The sequence below is a fragment of the Aquila chrysaetos genome, chromosome 6 (genome assembly GCF_900496995.4).
Source record: "Aquila chrysaetos chrysaetos chromosome 6, bAquChr1.4, whole genome shotgun sequence".
Lineage (NCBI taxonomy): Eukaryota > Metazoa > Chordata > Aves > Accipitriformes > Accipitridae > Aquila > Aquila chrysaetos.
Window position 1 is genome coordinate 10,149,907 of NC_044009.1, and position 15,812 is coordinate 10,165,718.

General features: G+C 49.0%; 1 protein-coding gene across 1 annotated transcript in view; it reads left to right on the plus strand.

Moving 5' to 3' along the window:
- Positions 1–13,016, plus strand: part of FAM207A (family with sequence similarity 207 member A) — a 56,790-nt gene extending 43,774 nt beyond the window's left edge. The window contains exons 3-6 of the mRNA XM_030018501.1: positions 427–495; positions 4,537–4,690; positions 9,883–9,951; positions 12,365–13,016. Of these exons, the coding sequence (XP_029874361.1) occupies positions 427–495; positions 4,537–4,690; positions 9,883–9,951; positions 12,365–12,491 (419 nt within the window). The 3' untranslated portion in view covers positions 12,492–13,016. The remainder of the gene's footprint in view (positions 1–426; positions 496–4,536; positions 4,691–9,882; positions 9,952–12,364) is intronic.
- The last annotated feature ends 2,796 nt before the right edge of the window (positions 13,017–15,812 follow it).

The following is a 15,812-nucleotide window of genomic DNA, read 5'->3' on the forward strand; positions in this document are numbered from 1 at the left end:
CTTGCTTTTTACTCCCAGTTCTGGAACCTGTAGGTCCTCCCGTGACTTGTGGCTCGTCTTCAAAAGAAAAGGCCAGCTCGCAGGCCAGGTTCATGCAGAAGTGCAGGACATGGGGCAAGGGTCTCTCAAAAAGCTTGTCTCAAAGAGCTACCTGGCCTGAGAAAACAGGGCCTAGGGTGCTGATGATCTGATCTACTTGCCTGTTTCTTATTTCTTAACCAATAGTGAGCCAGGTTTGATTTGTCGGCTAAAAGTTGAGATGTGGTGTATCCCCTGGTCTGCCTGCAGCCTGCCTGACCTACCAGCAAGTTCAAAAGCATCAAGGGTTGAACAAAATACTATGGACTCTGCTATCTTTGGGAAGTGTTCAGCACTGAATCTGTGTGCAGGAGCCAGGCTCCATCTCACATCTCTCTTCTTTTCTAGGTCTAGAAGAAAAAGCGGTTCTTTCCAAAAAAGAAAAAATGAAGCTGAGGAAAGAAAGATGGCTACAGAGTAAGTACTCCTCCGAAATACGGCCGTACCATGGGCATCACAGAGTGTGGCTGTGTTGGATCTCTCTGTCCATGGGGTGTGGGTGGCAGCATTGGGCCATGCTGGGGGAGACTGAATGCTTCTCAGAAACCTTCACATCTGCTCCACAGCACATGGGGTAAAAGTCCCAGGTATTGTTTCTCAGTGTTCAGCACTGAGACTGAGTCATTGCCCCACACCTCCTTTTGATCTTCCTCCATGTATAATGTAAGTGACTACATAAAACCTTTATTTTTCCAGATAGGACACTGTGCCCATGTAGGCATAGCATGTTTCTCTGTCTTTTAAAGCTCTGGTACATATATGACTAGCTGTATAGTGGAGCTCCTCCTCCCTGAGGAGCTCTGGGGATGGTAGGACAGCCTGGAGCTGAACCCCATGCAGCCAGCAGCTAATCCCAAGGCTCTGTGGTGAAAGCCTGCAGTGGGCCCTCCTGCCCTTCTGTAAGGGAGGTCTCTGGATGCTGCTGGTTGTGTTACTGTTCTTTCCCATGTGCCACAGGTCAGTGAACCCACTTACCAGACAGTCTGGCCTTTCTCGAAGCTGTGAAATATGAGCTAAACAAAACTAGTCCATGGCAGAAATGCTTCTGTTTCCTGTGGGAAGTGTCTGTATTTTTGCTTTAAGTATCTCAGCACAGTAAGAGATGATGCTGTGCTACCTGGTGTAGCAGAGGAATTCCTCTTGCCACCTGGAGCTGTTCTTGGGACAGTCTTTTCCCTTAACACCTTCCTGCCCAACAGGCTTGCTGACAGACTGTTTGGGGCTGAGGGATGTGGCTTTTTGCCACACCATATGCTCTTGGCTCCTGAATTCTGAGCTCAAGTCCATCAACCTGTGATTTCACCGGTTGCAGTGAAGGTGTCTCTGGCTCCTTTTACAGAAAAAGCTGATAATTTAACACCATGAGCGTGAAGGAAACCTCCTCCCTATCACCAACCAACAACTTCCAAGTACCTTTGACATCTGCAACCCTCAGTGTCCCTTTTGGGCACAAAGCATAGATGGCTGTGCTACTCCTAACGCCTGGCCTGCTGGCTGCAGTTTTGGTGCTCCTAAAGGTGTCTCCTTTTCTGATACTATTGTGGTGACAGAGGAGGCAACTGCTGGAGCACAGCTGAGCTTTCTCTCCCCAGATACCAGGGCTGATACCAGGTACCATGGAGGAAAACATGTCCTTGGCAGCATTTTAGGACAGAATCCACAGTAAAAGGGGTACATGGGAATGGTGTCTTATGCAAGAAACAGAGCTTCTGCTCCTGCAGTTAGGTGACAGCATTGCTCCCATAGTCAAGGTCAGCCACTTTGGAAAAACCCAGAAGTAGGATCCCTACACTCTCTTAATCGTGTCCTCCTGCATATTTGTCTTGGTAGCATCAGTCTTCCTCAAGATCACATATGTTATTTTGGCCCTGCCGTGGCCTCTTTCCTCTTCTCTTGGCTCTGAAATTACTAAGCTGAGGGAATACAAATGAAAGGCAGAGGCTTTGCTTTGAGGAGAACACCAAGATAGGAAACTTCCAGCCAAATTATCTCTGTCTTAGAAGATACTAGATATTAGAAGTGCATTCCAGATACAGAAGTACCTAAATTGCTGGATCTCTTGACTCCCCCACTAGATTTGTGGCCAGTTGGCAAATACCAGCATTCGCTAGCAAATGTTTTGCTAAGGCTATCAAGTACCTGGGGATTTCTGTAAGAAAAGTCAGCAACTGTTAGTACCAGGTGTGCAGCTTGTTATTAAGAAAAGTGGAATAGCTGGAAAAAGCCTATATAAACATCAGTAAAGAAACTGATATTACTATTATTAGCTGATGGAGCGAAATGAACTGGTATTTCCAGAGATGGAGATTTTTAAATGAAACTTGGCATTCTAACATTGTGACCTTAAAGAGCTGCAGTCAACTGGAATGCATTGATTTTTATCTGATGCAGATAACTCTGCCGATTCCTTGTGGGTTTTGCAGTGTTTGCCTCCCAAAAGAGAACCCAACTTGGACTGCTGAAGTTGTTATCATTACACCTCTGTTTTCCTAAATCTTCCCAAGAGTTTGTTGTTTCTTCTTGTCCCAGGGCTGCTTTTGTGACACTGGATGCCAAGACCCTGGGAACTAAAGTTCAGCCCAGTAGTGCAAACACAAAACTTGGAGATTTCTTCCATTCCAATAAATCATCTCAGGAGAGACTAGAGAGGGAAAAAAATTATGCAATGCTTCAGACATTAGAAGTATGCACATTTAAAAATACATATATCGCATGGCTCCTCAGACGAACAAGACTTCATAGTAAAAGAATTTGGGATGTTTGCGCAGAATCAGGTGTCTGAAAATTTTGAGCACATACTGTTTATGAAAGCACTGAAGTACTCGGCTTCATAAAGCCAGACCAAAAAAAGAAGTGATGCAGAACAGAAAGCTGTGTTCTTGGCAGGGATTGCTATGAGGAGAAGCATTTACAATCCACATTTGTCACAAACATCCATGTACAGCAAAATTGCAGTTCATGAAAAACTGTTGCTCTTTGACTTGGCTGAGTTGGGGAGCAAACAAGACAAAGATATTAAAGGAGCCAGTGAATTTGAGTTCTGCTTTCTTGAATGTGGGCAGCAGGATTAGACCCAGAATTGCTGGTGGCATCTTGCCTGCCGTCTGTAGAGTGGGACTGGCTGCCTTTGTGTTCCCATCAAAAATACTTGTGCTGATTTAGTCCTGCTTCTGTGGCCATGCTGCATTGGCAGCCGTTGGCTTCCCTGTGTCGCCAGCTTGGTCCCACAGCTGCTGGCACTGCGCTCCGTCATGTCCAGACAAGGAGTTTCTAGCTCAGCGCTGAGGCTCATCCTTGCAATATGCTCATTGTCCAAGGCAATAAGCAGAAGCCTGCTCTTCCACTGCGGCCTCTGCTGGGTGCACGTGGAGGAGGTGGAGTCCTCCATCACGTACCCCGCAGCACTGGTACCCCTCATGGGGGTCAAGGTAATGCAGCGGGCTTCAAGGCCCAGTCATTACCTGACAGAAGAAAAAGGAGCTCATGGATCCCGCTGAGTTTTAGCTGTTTCTGGTGGCATCGTCAAGGGACTTCTGGGACAGGTTGGGGCATCTTGGAGCTCAGCTGGAGGCTTGTAGCAGTGCTGGGCTTTTGTGGGCTGTCCAAGAGGAGACCATGTTCTGCTGGGGCTCACCCTGGGGGCTGTTGGCTCTGTAAGGCTTGAGCAGCTGTGGGACCTGTTTCTACACTAGAGAGCTTTGAGGACTGAGGCAGAAGCCTGCGGCTTTCAATGCCTACCTCCCATGGCCAAGAAGGGAGACTGCCGTAACCTTTGTAGAACCTTATGTGCCCACAGCCTTGCTCAGAGCTGCTGCAGGGAGACTGGTAAACATGGTTTCAAGGAAAAGCCTCTGTGTCTGTCACTTGGTGCAGTGCTTTTCTAAGGGCACAGTTTATCCAGTGACTGACTGCTTGAGCTCCACCATGAGTCACGAAGGTGAGACTTTGACTTGCTCCAAACTAAGTAAACAACAGAAATTAAGTCCATCTTTTCTCCCTGTGCTAGGAGACCATTGTTTTGTCCCAACAGCAAAGCAGAGATGGGGCTGTGACTGTTTAATGCCACATGTGGAGCTGACTGTATTTGGTTTGTCCCTTCCCCTCTTGTTTCTCTTTCCTAATTCCATGCAAGGTCAGTGTGTTTTTTTCCACCCCAGGATTCCTGTACCGTGTTGCTGTCAGCAATGAGCAGTGCAAGGGATGGAAACAGTTCAGACAAAATCAGTCTGGGGATTTCACTTCCCATTGCAAATGTCAGTAGAGATGTATATAGGTATAAGCAAACACAGCAAGGGAGGGAACTACCCAGCTGCATTATTTTCAGTCTTTTCCTGGTTTAAATCAATTCTGGCCTGTTTTTTCCTGTAGATGGTGAAGCAGCCTATGAATTTTTTAGCTCAAGGGTTATCTCTTGCAAACGCTTCCCCTTCCTCCAGTAATGTCTTGTTTCTGATTCAGAAATAGAAAGTGTGAAGCTAGCCAAGCAGAAGCAAAAAGCCGAAGCAAAGCGGAAAGCAACGCCTGTGGTGGGAGACATGCAGCCGTTGATAGAAGCCCTACCTGAGCTCTCTGACCTGACCACAGGTGGCAGGGGCAGGAAGCCACCCAAGAGGTATGTGCCATTTAGGGATGGGCTGTGTATTCCCCTTCTTCCTGCAGGATGAAGTGCTCTTCAGCTCAGCTTGTAGCTACGGGCAATGCAAGCTCGGTGCCAGTGGTCAGGAAAACAGGGCCTTGTTCTCAACTCCATTTCGCCCCCTTCCATGCTTCACTCGCCACAAGAAAAAAGGTTAAATGTGTCTTCTGAATCCACAGCTAAGAGGGGAACTGTATTGCTCAGATGAGGCTTGGCATGAGACAGGCTGGGAGCAACCAGACGTCCTGGGAGTTGTACGAGAGACACACAAGTGTCCAGCGTGTAATGCTGCTGAGCTCACCTGAGAATCTGGACTTGAGGTGTTGCAGCCTGCAGCTCTGTCCTGCCAGACCTCCAGGCTTTCTCCTGAGGCAGCTCAAGTCCTTTGAGCAGAGCTTTACGCTCTGGCCAGACTCTTTGTTTGCCCCTTTGGCTTGCAGTGTGACTTTGGACAAGAACAGAAAGATGGTGTTTCAGTTCCCTTGACTGTACTGAAAGAGAAGGGCTATTTCTGATCCTCTGACACTCACATGTCAACCATCCCAGCCAGCCGTAGGGTGGGTTCTGGTTGCCCTTATGTTTCCTCCTTTTTAATGCAGTGCTCTGCCTGACCATCTGGTCAGTGTTGCAGCTGCTTTTGCATCCCCCAGTGCAGAATAAAAGTGCTCTGCGTGCTGCACAAACGCTGGTCCCTCCTCTCCAGTTGCTCAGTAGGGGTTGGAACCAGAAACTTGTTTTGACCATAAGAAGGCACTTGGATTAGAGAACAGCCAAGAAGGTGGCTGTCTGGCAAAGCACCCTCTTCTTTGGTTGCAGATCATGGCTGGAGATACCATGAACCTTCTTGTGATTTGCTAGATGCCCCAGAAATAAACTCTGATCCAGGTGGGACACCCACCTACAGAGCATGGCTGAGTTGGCAGTTCCCTGTGCTTCTGGAGAGCCACTTCTCAGACAAACAGCAGCTATTAACCTTGCATCTAAGCATGGGAAAATATTTCCTTCCTTAACTTGGCTTCTAATTCTTTGAATAGCGTGGTTTGTTTGGTTTTGTTTTTTTTTTGTCTTTATGCAGCCATTCAGTCAGCCTGCCCTCTCTTTCAGTGGGAATGAACAGCAAAAGTACACACTGAGTTTCAAGTCTTGCAGAGCACTGAGGGTTGGTTGGACGGAGCTCTGGGCCAGGGCTTAGCCTGAGCCTGAATTAGGTGTCTTTGTCCTCTTTCTGCGATGATGTGCCACAACTACATGTGGCATCTGACTCCAGGCTGTGTTCAGGAGTCATTCCCCCTCATCATTTTCCCCCAGCCCCCTTGGTGGCTGAGCCCCTGCTATCCAGGAGAGTGGCTTACAGAAAGTACATACAGGGGAGCGAGGACAGGTAGGGTGCTTCCTTTGGGGATTGCTTTCCCGGGTGGCTGCATAATCTAGTACAAATATACAGTATTGCTGCAGCCTGCCATTCTGGACCAGCTCAAAAGATACAGTAGAACTGGAAAAGGCTCAGAGACGGATGACAAGGATGACAGTGGAGGATCTGGCACAGCTTCTGCTCAAGGGGTGACTCAATGAGCTGCTGAGTCCTCAGCCTAGACAGGAGATAGAGGCAAAGATGCTTGGAAACATAATAGTCTATAAAATCAAGAGTGATGTGGTTAGGAAGTAGTTCGTCTTCTTTTCCAGTATGAGAAATAAAGGACATCAAACATAGCTAGCAAGTAGCCGGTTCAGTGCAAGCAGGAGGCTCACTGCTCTGCATAGCTCCTTGCTGCAGGATGTCATGGCTGAAGGAAGCCTGCGGGTTTAGGTGAGACCTGACAAATCCAATAAGGAGAGCTCCTTGGAGAGTTACTGCATGTATATAAACTGCAGCTGGAACAAGGTCTCTGAGCTGCAAATACTGGAGAGGATGTGGCTATATGCTTGCTTTGGTCTTAGCCCTCTCTGGCCATCTGCTGCAGGCTGCTTCAAAGCAGAACATTGGCCAAAATGGTCCTTCCAGCTACTGCAATTGCTCTTCTCTTCTGTAGTACACTTCATGGCAGAGGATGTGTGGCACACATGGAAGCATTCAGTGGTCTTGCACGTATCTCCAGCCTTACATCCTCAGAGAAGCACTGTCAGTTCCCTCTCTTTCCAAACCCAGACCTCCTGTGGGAATGTGGCAGCCCTCCTCTCCTTCTGGAGGCTTGAGCTCATACTCTGGCTCTGTTTTCACTTCGGCTACAAGACTCTGGTGTCTAGAAAGCCCAGTGCGCCTGTGGCACAGCACAGTAGAGAAGCCCAGCCCCGGCTGAGAATTTCAGGATTGGCCAGCACCATCTGCAGTTGGCCCAGCGGAGGTGGGAGCTTGCCGTTGACTGATGTCACCCAGATTGCCTGTGACATGCCAACCAAAAAGCAGTCCCCCCTGGTACTGGCATGGAGGAGCTGCAGTGCTCTTCTTCCCCTTGCTGGCTTGTGGCTTCCTGGACTGCATGAGGATGTGTGTGCGTAAGTGTTTGAAATAATCAGAGGAGGCTTTTATAGGATTTGAATCATTACATAAATGAAGGGTAATACTCTGGTGATTTGTCAGCATTATTAATAAAAGATTAGATTCTCCAGGAATTTGATCTCCTGCTGGGTAAGAGAGCATTACAGTGAGGTTTTTATTCTGTTTTATAACGAATGAAGGCAATGAAGTGTAATGAAACAGGGCCACTAGCAAGGTCCAAATGAGCAGGCAGTGAGCTGGTGGTTTGGTAGGGGAAATTCAGGCAGCAGCCTTTCGAACCTGCCAGACTGGTGGGGCAGAGCTGTTAAGTGGAACTGAAAAGCCTTCAGAAGCACCAAGCCCTTTAAAATAGTGAGTGGGGTGGCTCAAGGCAGAAGTGGGCTTGCACAGCCTGAAGCAGCCCTGCGCCCTCGTGGTGTGCTGCGGAGGAAGCTGTCCTGGAGAGGACAGCCTCTGGGGCACGTGGTCTTGTACTTACCAGGATGTAGTTTGGAAAGGCTTTCCTTTAAGCATTGTCACCCTCTGCAGAGCTACTCATCTTTGAAGGGACTGCCATGGTGACTTGGCATACTTGGCAAGCCCCTGCTCTGGTGACTGCAGGTTGCCATCCAACTCGAGAAGAGATTTCTCTGTGCTTCTGTGAGAAATCCAGGCAGACTGGGACAAGAAATTGTTCGTGTGCCAAGCAGTTAATGGACATGAAGAGAGCAGAGACGCTTCCTGGTCTTTCTGTGTCTTGCAGTACCAGTGGACACAGCAGTGTGATGGGAGCTGCTCAGACCCCTGCAGGTGTTTGTCTGCTTTTGCTGATCACCATTCCTCATGGGCAATCGTGGCCTGTTGCGTAACGCCAGCAGTGCCGGGGTGACCTCGAGAGGGACTGAAGGGTACAGGAGCAGCACGCAGGCATTGATCTGCCTGGCTGCCCTTTCCTGCACAGGCTCTGTGCTGCGAAGGCTGGCTGACATACATCCACACTGTTTGGGTTTGTCTGGGCTGGCAGGGAGCTGTGATGCTGGGGCACACTGTGCTGGGCTGAGGATAAATCAGATGTGATCAGGGCAGTGGTGAGAGCAGCCCTCAGCAGCTTGGGTCCACCAGGATCCCCCTTGAGGAAAAATAAAATGAGCCAGGATGAGGAGAGGTAGAGATGAGGAAAAGGAGCAGGAGCTGATCAAGTAGAGATGGATGATGAAAGTGAGCAGGGTGAAGGAATATGGGGTAAGGGAGGAGGAGGAAAGGATGAATGGGGAAGAAAATGCAGAATAAAAGGATGGAGGGTAGCGGGTCAGGGAGGGAAATAGGAAGAGGAGGTCGCTCTAACACTGCCAACAAGAGACCAGATCCTGCTGTCTTGAAGAGAAGGTGAGGGACTGTCATGTTTCCTAACCTTGAGAAAGCTGAAGGGCTCTGGGGCAGATCAGGTGGGGGAGGCACTGACCCCCAGCACCCACCAGTAAGGGAAGATTCCTCCTTGAGCCCTGTCCCAAGAGAGGGGTGGGAGGCAGACCCTCTTCGCCCTTGGGCTGTGTGGCAGGGCTCAGACCCAGGGCAAATCAGAGGGAAGCCACTCTGCGGGGGCAGACCCTTTTCCCCATTTGCTTCTGTTTACCTCTGTATCTGTGTAATCCTGAAGAATGGAAGTTTCTTCTCCTTTCCTTAATGTCCAGTTCTACCAGCAACTCCCCTTGTGCACTTTTAAGTCCCAAAAGCAGTCACTGCCCTTCCTGCATGTCCCTTGCTTGGGCTCAGCGCTTTGCTTTGTGGTAAATCTCTGCTGCTGCTTGGCATCGGGCACCACGTGCTTCCAGCATCCTGTGCGGGATGGGATTACACCTCTGGTCTCCTTGGACTTTGCCCGGGAATAAGAAATGGATGCAGAGAATGCAGATCTATGCTTGCTGCTGTGCCTCAGTCACACATAGTGCACCATCCTGCGTTCCCATGAGTCCATCTTCTTGCAAACCTTTGTTTGGTGGCAAAAGCTGAAGCTCTGTTGTTGTGCTTTCTCGTTAGCTAATCTGTTTGCAGCTGACTTAAACTGGCAAGTCTTTGGCGAGGATATGTGTTTACAGGGAGAAAGGAATATTGCCATTCTTTATCTTAAAATGTAAGTGACACCTTTTATCCCAGTGGTCCTGCTGCAGGATCCGAAGCATGGCTGGCAGTTCCCTCTTCTTGCTGAGTAACCATGGCACTGTCTATAACTGATGTCTGCCGATGCTGGAGCTCTGCAGTGTTAGCAAGGAACATGAGATGTGCAGAGGTGACGCGTGCCTGGTGGTGAGGGGAAGTTCAATGGGATCTTTTCTCCATGCAACAGTATTGGTTTGACCTGGAGGTTGGTGATAAGCAGAAAGTGATCTGGGCATGGACAGCTAATGACCAGTTCTAGAACTAAGTGATCTGATTTTTCTTTAGTGCATTTACCTCCTGCCCATTCAGTCCTGACTCCTAAGCTGTTGTCAGTCTGTGGCAGAAGTTTGCATCTCCATTACTGTCTGGCTATGGAAGTAATTGCCTTTCAGGAGAATTTCCATACAGGAGAATTACCTGTATTTTCTGGGAAGGCAGATGCAGAACCCCTGGACTCTTTCCATCTCCCCAGCAATTGCTAAATTACCACTTCTCTATAACACTTACTCATTTGTTTTGTTTCTTCTCTTCACAGTCATGTAAAAGCAAAGGCAGAACCAGCAGACTTCTGTCTGATGAAACAAGCTCAGAAATGCCGGCTCTTGTAAGTACCCAGTTATCAGAGTGTCCAGTCCCTGCTGAGCATTACAGAATGGTTGAGACTGGAAGGGACCTCTGGAGGTCATCAGGTCCAACCTCCCTGCTCAAGTAGGGCCACCTAGAACTTGTTGCCCAGAACTACATCCACATGGCTTTTGAATATTTCCAAGAATGGAGATCACACAACCTCCCTAGGCAACCAGTTCCAGTGTTTCAGTCTTGCACATCTGAAGGCCCTAGAAGAGGTGGCAGCTTTGATTTTCCCCTTTACATAGTGCAGGATATTTGTGGGTGTCCCTCTGCCTTAGTCCCTCTCAGACTTGGTCAATTCTAAATGGATTCAGTTTGCTTCCACTTCTGTCTCATGTAAAATCTATGCAAAGAGAGCACAGGAAACTGCACTTGCTCCTTTTTAAGAGTTCATTTTCCCTGCGTCATTGAAAAGAAAGTGATGGCTTGGGCCTCCTGTGTGTGGTCTGTGGGGTTTCAGGACAAATCCACACCAACGGTCATCTTGTTCCTCCTGGCCACAGTTGTCACTTCTGGCTGTACCAAGTGAGTATGTTTGTACTGTGTCCCTCTGTGCGGCATGGATGATGTGGTTATCAACCAGGTGGTGCGTCCCTTGTCTTGGCTTGCTGAGTTGGAGCTGCAACATCCAGCTGTGGCTGAGTCTCTTTTGACACCAGGCCCACGTAGCTCTAGCTGATAGGAAAGCATCCTGCAGTTGTGTAGGTGAGGAGCTCCTGGAACTCTGTGTAGCATCAGGAGCTACAGCTGCTCTGTTAGAACACCTCTGGGATGCTAACTTACACGCTGTACATCCCTTACAAGGACAGCTGTCCACTGGCATCTGCCAAACCTTTTCTTGTAAAATGAAGTACTAAATGCTTCTGAATAATTCTTGGACTTGATCTGGCAACTCCTTATTCCTCTGGATAACCTGTTGGATATTTTATACTGCCGCTAGGCATCAAGAACTTAATTTCCCCTCCGCACAGCTCTCCTGGGGCTAGGCACTGTGATCTGGCAGTATTTGCTTTCTGTCGTTCCTGTTTCCAGGATTTCTGTCAGTTCTGAGCCATTCAACTTCAAACTGAGGCTGAGGAGAACAGTCAGCCTACCGATCCCAGCACTGCTCTCCAGCACACTCTGTGAATACATTTCTCTGTCTGAAACTGGCCTGTGTCAGTGCTGGGATGCCTGTCTTGCACAGTTCTGCCTTTCTGGACAAGTCCCTCCTTGGCTCACTGCAGAAGCCCAAGGGTCATGGCCTTGAGTGCCACCAGTGAATGTCTCATTGTGCTGGAACTCATGGGTGAGGAACACTGCTTGAGGAGGACTTGTATACAGATCCAAATAGGCAACTCCACCACCATCTTCTCATAGATGATCCCCTGTGTGCCCCCCTCTTCTCCTCTGCACAAAACTGGACAGATGCACTGAGTGGCAGCACGTATCCTGCCATCGTGGTCTGGGAAGTCTGTGCTTCTTGGGAGGGAAAAAGTTAGGAGGAAGGTCTTGAGGTTAATTTTCCAGGATGTTAGTTAGGACTGGAGGTTCCCTAAGCCTCACCTTATTGCCCCAAATGCCACAACCCAAGCTTCAGGTTTGGCTTCTCTCTCTTTTCCTCTGGCAGGGGCAGGGCTGGTGTTGAAGGGAAGGGCCGTACTAGGGAGGGAACTAGCTACATGCTGCAAGCTGAAGAGCACTCTGCTGATCCACAGCAACTACTGAGAACGTGAAGATGGGTGTCTGGCTGGGCTGTGGAGAGCCTGGCAGTCTTGTCTGAGGGAGATGGAGAGGCCACAATGGATGTGACTTAGTGAAAACTCAGTGGTTTTTTTTACACTCCTGTTCTGTTCTTGTTCCTCCCTGCTTGCTTGCTTTTTAAGACAAGACCATTTCCACAGCAACCAGCTATGACCAAGCATGCAGAGGTAATTCTGTCATGCTTCTCCTATGGTGTCTAACTAGTGTTGCACATAGGATTACCAAGCCTCTACGCTGAGCAACAAAGAGTCAATAGATGAGTTCTCGAAAGCAGAATCTGCTTTTGTGCTAGTGCAATCCAAAGTAGTTTTCATTCTTAGTGATTTACCAGATACCCACAGTCTCTTGTTCCTGATCTACTAGGGAAAAGCTCTAAAAAAACCCATTTCCAAGTGATGTTGGACACTAACGTGATTGTTTCTGTCTCTGTGGCATGAGACCAAGTCTCTGGCTCCCATGAAGCTGGCAGCAATCTGAGCTTTGCCCTTGGCTAAAGTAGGTATATTTCTTGTGCTGTTTCTTTCCGAGATTTACACCCAGGATCATTCTGTCTGTACAGAAACCAGCTGCTTTATGAGTTCTTATCTGCTGAGTTCCTTTTGCGTGAAGCACTTAGCATTTGTGTGTTATTTTTCTTTCCTCAGAGAGAAGGAAGTGGCTCGGTTTCATGAGGTCATCACCAATCCCAGGTACAGAGCCAACCCCCTCATGGCCATCAGTGAACATCTCTTCAAGAGGCTGAGGCAGGAGGAAGAAGGTAAACCCCTTTAGGGTGTCAGCTGAGACAAAATGTGCACGCTGGAGCTGGTGTGAGGGCTCCAGGCTGCAAAGGAGCACATCGCTAACATGACCTCTCAGCCACTTCGGTCCTTGGAAGCAATTCAGCAGATTATTAAATCCAACAGTCCTGTTTTCTGTCTGCAGGAATAATGCAGTTCTCTCCTGACAGTGGCAGCTGATCCTTGGCAAGCAGCCTGCAGAGAGCAGGGTGTTCTGCGAGATCTTTGTGCAGACATTAAGCTCCCTGCAAAGTGTCTTGACACCTTTTCTCTTCTTGTCAGCAGGCACAATTTCTTAAATTGTGCCAGCGGCAATGTACCGGATTTTTGTCAATTCCCTCCCCTTTCTGAAAACACTGAAAAGAGGTTCTCTGCTGCTTTGTTGAGATGGTTCAAGACCCCAAGCCCTAGAGCCCAGAAAGCTGTTGTAGATCTGTGTAAGGACCGATGCTGCTGTTCAGAGACATTGTTTTATGTGAGAAATTTAGCTTTGCAATAAACACACTTTTACACAGTACTGAGTTTGTCTGGCTCTTGTTTTGGTAAATACTAATTGAAATATGGCCTTATTCCCATCACTGGAAAAATGACTTAAAAGAATAGGTTTTTTCGATGTGTACAGTGAACAGCTAGACTGATGCTGCGGCATGCAACAGAAGCCTTGTGAAATCGATTGTAGATCACATCTAACTCACAGACTTGCCTTCCTCCTGCCCTGGAAATGTGTGCTTTCCATGGGTGATGCTGATCCCTTTTGGCCTGTGTCTTGTTCCCTGCTTGGCCTGCCCTATAGGAAGCATCCCAAAACGTGTCCTGGCTGCAGGCTGTGAACTTCAGCTGGTCACTTACATTTTGGGGTTTGGGAACCGCTGCAGCGGAGGGAGGCCTTGCCTTCTACCAAACACCAATTTTCACAAAGCTCCAGTGTATTTTTGTGGGGACAACTGAAGGCAGGGCCATTCCCTATTTGAGATGATCCTGATTTGACACCCTGAAATGTCAGTGCTGTCTTTTGAACTGTACTAAAAGTTTTCTGATGCTTCTTAACCTTGGAAAAGCAGTCTGCCTATTTTGGGTCAACTGTGAGGAGCATCTGAAACCTGCAAGGAAGAAATTTACTCTGATGCCTAGACAGATCATGGAAGCTGCAGCTGACTCTTACCCAAGTTGGTGCCTAAAACCAGCTGCAATGGGAGTAGCAGGTACCTTGATCATACCTGTCTCTTGCTTCACTAGTAATGCTGCTTTTTTTTCCTCCCTCTAGGCTGACACTGTTGAACAAAGGGAGTTTTTCTAATGCCTGTCTCTTAGCCCTGGCAGTGCAGATGCTGTTGCTGATGCTGCTTGTTGTTAGAGGAATGTCACTGTGCCACCCCTCCTCCCCAAGGCCTGGCACGAGAGTCCTGCTGGCAGATGCCGCAGAGAGATGCTGGCTGTGTCCCATCCTCCACCCTGTTGCTTGAGGGCTGGCAGAGGGCTGGCGGGGCTCTCCTCTCCCCTGATGGCTCCTGTGCCAGTGCTGGGAGGTGAACGCTGCTGTGCTGTTTGTCGGCATGCTGTAATGCCCTGCGGGACCCAGGCTCTGGAAAGCAGAGGGCTGTGGTGGGGTCCAACAACCGGAAATGTCTCCCCGCCTCCTGGTTGGTTTCTGCTTGCTCTCTTACCAGCATCTGATTGTGTTTCTTTTAGGCCATGTTGGATTTTGAGCTCCAGACGCCAGCCCCAGCTGCAGCGATGCTTCATGTTATGCAGGCTGGGCACCACATTGGAGAGCTGGATCTTGGACATGGGGGCTGTGCACTAATGGCACCTCCTGCCCATGGCCTGCAGCTGCTCTTGCTGCCTGTGGCTCCCAACAACCCAAGATGTGACTAAGACTTGGACCAAGCTAAGGTTTTTTGGGGTGGTTTTCTCCGTAAGCCTACTGTTTACCCCTTTACCCCGTCTCATAGCTAGGCGTCTCCTGAGAAAGGCACCATCCTTGTGCTTAAATGGAGGGCAGGCAAGAGATGAAGAAGGTGAAGACATCCAAGCATGAAGGAAGACGAAGATTCCTCCTCTCGTTAGTGAACAGGGCACTCGGGGGGGTGGAGAAGTGTATCTGGAGGGCAAGAGGGACAGAAGGCAGCTTGCACGGCATGTTGGAGCACTTCTGCTTGTCTTCTGTACGTTGCAGGAGCTTTGCAGCTTTCTTTTTGTCATGTGGTTTTTAGATAATACATGACACACGAGGAGAGCCCTGGCCTCCTTGTACGGCTGGATCATGCAGTAGCCAAGCTGTGCCCTCATGCTTCCCTTTGCAAGCAGCTGTTGATGCGTTGCTCTGCACCGTCACAGATCGGTGCGATAGCTGGAGAGAAGCCCCAGGCAAGTTTATAAAATGCCATCCTGGGTTGTGTGCTACGGGTGGGACCATATCCCTCCCCTGGGAGATGCATGTGGTGCATCATGACTGTGCTTTTCAGAGATCCAGCGGGAGCGGTGATTGCATTTGACAAGCACCAATTTCCTGGGCACCATCTATTTTGCACAGAGTGAGAATGTCCTTTAAAGCCTCTGGAGAGTTAGGTGGATTGTCCCACGTACCTCCATTCCAGACCAGTTTCTTCTTAGTAACTTCTCCCTAGGGTGAAAGCAAATCCTGTCTTCTCAGACTACTTAGTTTTCTTTTCACAAGCGGTTCCAAGTAACTTAGAGTTGAAGCAATGCTTGGATGGCCTGAATTGCAACGTGCAGGAGAACCCCCAGCTGGCAGAAGGGCTAGTTATAGGTAGGTACTAGGGTAGATGTTGCTGTGGGTCATGTGCCAAGAGATAGCTGCCTTGTATTTCTAGAAGGGTAAAGCCTGACAGGACTGCATCCTTTTCTCATCCTGTGCAATTTTTTCTAAGAAGCCCTGCAGTTTGGGGCTGGAGTGGAAAAGGGATTTCTGTGTGCAAAACCAGCTCTGAGTGCTTTGGAGCCCCAAAAAGCATCACCAGAGTGAAGGGCTCTGCGGTTTGTGTAGCTCTTCTGGGGTGACATCAAGGCAGGAGCTGTCCCAATGTCTGGGCCTGCACATGGACTTCCCAGCACCTTTAGGTTGCCAGCTGTGGTGGTTATGGCCAGAGCTGGTCACTGGAAATTTGAACACCAACAACGCAGTCACCCAGCACTTCTCCCCTGCTCAGCCTGACTGCTGGGTCCCATCCTTTCCCTTCAAACCACTGGGACCCAATAGGGCTGAAGCCTCATTATCTGGGACACAAAGTGGTGACTGACCAGGTGGAGGTGTTGAGCCGGGTGACCCCCCTCAGTACTGCCTGGTAGCTGT